Here is a 5,491-nt window from a genome sequence, read left to right on the forward strand (position 1 = left end):
CTCAGTTAAACCTGTTTGCTTCTCCCGAAGAAACCAATAGATATCCGAGGTTCTTGAACTTTAAACCTTTTCTTTTCCTTTTCCTTTTGACATTAGCATGTTCACAACTATGTTATAGATATATATACATATCCTATTCTTTGATCTGGTGGTTTGATACGTTAAATAGTTATGAATCCTACTTTTTCTGGGTTGCTTGATTTCAATAACGATGTCTTGCTCGATGATGACCATGCCATTTCGCCCAATTCCAATCAATACCCAGATCTTTTAAACGACTACGAATTCAATTTGCCCTCCCCGGGCCTTACCTTCCTTGAAAGGTCATTGCTTTATGAATACTAATATTTAAAAATAAAGAAGATGCTTCACTATCACCCTCCATTGGATTATTTAAAAGTCACTTTTAGCTAGAATACATAACAAAACTTCTAAAATCACCCTTCATTGGATTATCTATCCCAAATCTAAAGTAGAGTTTTGGTAGATTTGTGAATAGTACAACTCTACATATGGAGTTGTACTATTCACCAATCTATCTATTATTTTATTATTTCTACATACAAAAAAGTGAAAAAAGTAAAATGACAAAAAGTAGAAAAGAGATAAAAAGAATAAAATAAAAGTAAAATAAGAATATAGAGTTAAGAATAGATAATCGGATGAAGTGTGCCTTTTAAAATTCATTAGCTAAACTAGATAAAGTGAGTTTTGAATAGCTATTTTAAATTGAAATATACACGATCTAATGTGAGTGCTCTAACTCGTTACTTTTTAGACTTAAAAATGTATCACTAACGCCTATATGTGTAATTTTTATATGTATTTTAAATAATTAATTAATTTAATATATTAAATTTTAAAAATTTATTCCAATTCAATTATTATTTTTTGAGAAATCACATTCAGATGGATAGCAACCGGCCAATTGTTGACCAAAAACGTGAGAAGGCACATCACCCAACGCCTCTCAGTCTTCACTAGGGCTGATCAAATACCCGCATCCCCTGCCTCAACCCGCATCCCCGCCCATAAAATCTCGGGTTTTAGGTGATTTTTTGCGGGTGCGGGTCAAAAATTGATATACCCGTGCGAGGCGGGTTGTGGGTTGGGGTTTTAAAAAACCCCAGGGACCCGCCCCGCCCCGCACAGTTAAAAAAATAAATAAATAAATAAAAATACCCTACTAACCCTAGCAGAGCCGCGCCCCACCCCCCCTTTCCCATTTTTTCTTTTCTTTTCTTCCTAATCCTTAGCGCCGCACCCTTCCCCTCTTCTTCTTCTTCTTCTTCACGATTTCCATCGTGCTGTGTCTGCTCCAATGGAAATATGGAAGTCGATAGGCCTTGCCGAGTCACCAGTTCTGTGGGAACGTCATGAACGGTGGGAACGTCAGGGTTGGCGAGGAGACCGGGAACGGTGGGAAGATCGTCGACGTTCGCTTCAAGAGACTTCGCCGAGTCGCCGATCCTGAGGTCAGTGGCCTCTCATCCATTTTTCGTGATTTGTTTGAGTCTGGTTGTTGTGATTTGTTTGTGATTTTCCTGTTTGAATCTGATTTTGTTTGAATTCGGTATTGTTTAGATTTGATTTTCTTGTTTGGTTTCTGAGAAAATCTAGCTTTGGTTTGGTTTATCATTTTTCTAGATCTAGGTATTAAACCCGCATATACCCACACCCCCCGCCCCGCATCACCCCGCACCGCACGGGCTCTCCCCATTTTGTGCGGTTTGCGGGTGCGATTTTGGCAACCCGCAGGGGTGCGGGGCAGTGCCCAAAAATGGGCATCCCCGCCCCCACCCCCCCCGCCCCATGCTCAGCCCTAGTCTTCACTCTTAAGTCTCCACCCCCAGCGTTCTTCCTTATTCGGACCAACGCTCTCAAGTCTCGATGATTCTTAATAATATTTTAATACTTATTATTTTATTTAATTATAATAATCGGGATTTCAGCAACTTTAGGATTTAAGTACTGCAAACTACTCCAGATGAATGTTGTTATGTTTTATATATGTATGCCGTCGCGGAATTCCGTCGGAGACTCGGACAGAGCCGACTGCCCCTATCAGCAATCTCATCAGTTTCAGTTCCATATTTCTGTTCCACATCTGAGAGTTCTCACTTCTCAGTTAAACCTGTTTGCTTCTCCCGGAGAAACCGATAAATATCTGAGGTTCTTCAACTTTAAACCTTTTCTTTTCCTTTTCCTTTTGACATTAGCATGTTCACAACCATGTTATAGATATATGTATCCTATTCTTTGATCTGGTGGTTTGATACTTTAAATAGTTATGAATCCTACTTTTTCTGGGTTGCCTGATTTCAATAACGATGTCTTGCTCGATGATGACCATGCCATTTCACCCAATTCCAATCAATACCCAGATCTTTTAAATGACTACGAATTCAATTTGCCCTCCCCGGACCTTACCTTCCTTGAAAGCTCATTGCTTTCACCTGACCTGGGTCACACTGATTTCGCTCCGCCCATAACTGTGGCCCCAGCAGCAGAGCCATATGCTCCGTCCGCTGGCAATAGCATGAGCACACCGTCTGTGGGTACGAGGCCGGGGGGAGACTCGTCCTCGGACGACAGCGAGTTCTCAGAAACGGTTCTCAAGTACATAAGCCAGATACTTATGGAAGAGAACATAGAGGACAAGCCCTGCCTGTTTTACGACCCTTTGGGTCTCCAAGTCACCGAGAAATCCTTCTATGATGCTCTCGGTCAGAAATACCCTCCTTCCTCCACTCTACACCAAGAAGAACCAACCTATATCAATCTCAACTTGGGGAGCCCTGATGATGTTTTTTCTGCAAGCAGTGGTGGTGATTATGGTGTTAGTAGGATTTCTAGCACTAGAAATAGCACTGATCTACAGTGGGTCAGTGATGTTTTCCAGCCCAATTTGCAGCCCGCCAATGGATCACAGTTTTTAGCCAATCAGTCGAACGGCGTGACTAACATCGGTGATGGTATGGAGCTCTCGGCTCAGAACATTTTTACTAATAGTGAATCTGTGTTGCTATATAGGAGAGGGTTAGAGGAAGCTAGTAAGTTCCTTCCTAGGGGCAATCAGTTAGTTATTGATTTGGGGACTAGCATGGTATCACCAGAGTGGAAGGGAGAGGATCAAAAGGTGGAACTCAAGGGGGAGAAGGGTGAGAGAGAGATTTCACCGGATGGGTTGAGGGGAAGGAAGAATCATGAGAGGGAAGATGAAGCTGTAGATGTAGAAGAAGGGAGGAGTAATAAGCAGTCTGCGGTTTATGTGGAAGAGAGTGAATTAACAGAAATGTTTGATAAGGTGTTGCTTTCCACCGAAGCACTTTCTCTGCTATGCGGTAACAATGACAATGAACCGGTACAGAAAAAAGCAAGCAAGGCCTCACAGCCAAATGGGCAGCCGCAAGGAGGTAATGGTGGGAAGAGTCGTGCTATGAAACAGGGACAAAAGAAGGAAACGGTTGACTTGACGACACTTTTGATTCTATGTGCACAAGCTGTCTCAGCAGGTGACAATAGAACTGCGAATGAGTTACTGAATCAGATTAGGCAGCACTCTTCTCCTTATGGTGAAGGGTCCCAGAGGTTGGCCCATTTCTTTGCTAATGGCCTCGAGGCACGCTTGGCTGGCACTGGCACTGGAACTTCCTTAATGTCCAAAAGGATCTCAGCTACTGAAATGTTGAAAACTCACAAAGTTCATATTTCAGCCTCCCCTTTCAGGAGGGCCTCACTATTCTTTACTACCAAAATGATTAATAAAGTAGCGGAGAAAGCAATAAGTCTTCATATTATAGACTTTGGTATCAAATATGGTTTCCAATGGCCACTTCTGATCTATAACCTCTCAAAAAGAGCTGGAGGACCTCCCAAGCTACGTATTACAGGGATAGAGTTTCCCCAACCTGGATTCCGTCCAACAGAGCGTATTGAGGAGACTGGTCATCGATTGGCTAAGTATTGTGAGCGGTTTAATGTTCCTTTTGAGTATCATGCTCTAGCATCGCAAAACTGGGAGACCATCCAAATTGAAGACCTCAAGATTGATAGGAATGAGTCGATTGCTGTGAACTGTACATACTGGTTTAAGAACCTACTTGATGAGACAGTTGAAGAGACCTGTCCACGGAATGCGGTTTTGAATTTAATCAAGAGGATAAATCCTAACATTTTTGTCCATTCTATTATTAATGGAATCTATAATGGACCATTCTTTGTCACACGGTTCCGAGAAGCGCTCTTCCACTTCTCTGCATTGTATGACATATTTGATGTTACTTTACCCCGTGAGAGCCAAGAGAGGTTGATGTTTGAGAGAGAGATCTATGGGAGGCATGTTATGAATGTTGTAGCATGTGAGGGCTTGGAGAGGTTTGAGAGGCCTGAGACTTACAAGCAGTGGCAGCTCCGGACTATAAGGGCTGGTTTCAGGCAGCTCCCATTGGACCAAGGGATGATGACCTTTTTCAGGTCTAAGTTGAAGGAATGGTACCACGAGAATTTTGTACTTGATGAAGACAACCATTGGATGCTTCTGGGATGGAAGGGCCGTATTCTCTTTGCTTGCTCTTGTTGGGTGCCGAATTTGGATGTTTGTGGAAACTGAAACTGTTGTCCTTGTTTAATTTTCAATGTTTTTCTCTATTGTGTTTGCTTATCATCTTGAACTTTCAACTGGTGTTTTTATAAATGGTGGTAGAACTATGGATTGGATAAAAGACTTGGAACAAACTGCAAAGCCTTTTGAAGTGAAATATGTTTGATATTCCTCTCCCCAAAATGATTTTTGATTCTTCATTATTAGTTGTTTAATGTTTTAACTAAATTTTGGTGTATGGTTTGGATTAGTATCGGGAATGATTTTGGGAGATTGAAGTTGATTTTTGGTTGTGGGTTTTATCATGGCCGGTATGGGCAAAATTTTGTGGTGGTTGAGTTTCTTCGAAGAATTTGGGTCTTTCGAAAGAAGGATTGGCTGAAATGGGGGAGGATGATTTCTAGGATTTCTTTGTATGATTGATTTGATTCAATGAGAGGTGGCTTCGTACTCTTAAATAATAATAATAATAATAAAAATATAAAAAGACAATTTTTATTCAATAAACGTCAAAATTACAAAATTTCAAAATTGTAGCCCTTTAAATAAGCTTTTCAACAATATTGAGTTTGTCTCTACTTGACGTGGAAATCAGAAGATATATATGAATTTTTTAAGTAAAACGAGTATGATAAGAACCGAATCAAAACTAGCATGCATCAGGTCCTTCCTCTCTAAACAACGTGGAACTTCTTTCTTCTTCTCCTTTTTTATTTATTTTTTAATAAGCCTCTTTTCTAAAGAGAAATGATTGATTTTTTTTCTTTAGTCATTTTCACATCCTTTTATTTTTTTAAATTATCATTAGATATATGGGATCTATGTTGTCCTTCTCTCATCTTCCTATTTTTTTAAAATCACTATTATATCTATGTTGTAGTGAAGTAT

General features: G+C 40.4%; 1 protein-coding gene across 1 annotated transcript; it reads left to right on the forward strand.

Moving 5' to 3' along the window:
• Positions 1–1,982: 1,982 nt before the first annotated feature.
• On the forward strand, positions 1,983–4,737 carry LOC133878290 (scarecrow-like protein 14). The gene has a single exon (XM_062316824.1). It carries the CDS (start codon positions 2,291–2,293, stop codon positions 4,610–4,612), a length of 2,322 nt encoding a protein of 773 aa, XP_062172808.1. The 5' UTR covers positions 1,983–2,290; the 3' UTR covers positions 4,613–4,737.
• Positions 4,738–5,491: the final 754 nt, after the last annotated feature.

The sequence above is a fragment of the Alnus glutinosa genome, chromosome 9 (genome assembly GCF_958979055.1).
Source record: "Alnus glutinosa chromosome 9, dhAlnGlut1.1, whole genome shotgun sequence".
Lineage (NCBI taxonomy): Eukaryota > Viridiplantae > Streptophyta > Magnoliopsida > Fagales > Betulaceae > Alnus > Alnus glutinosa.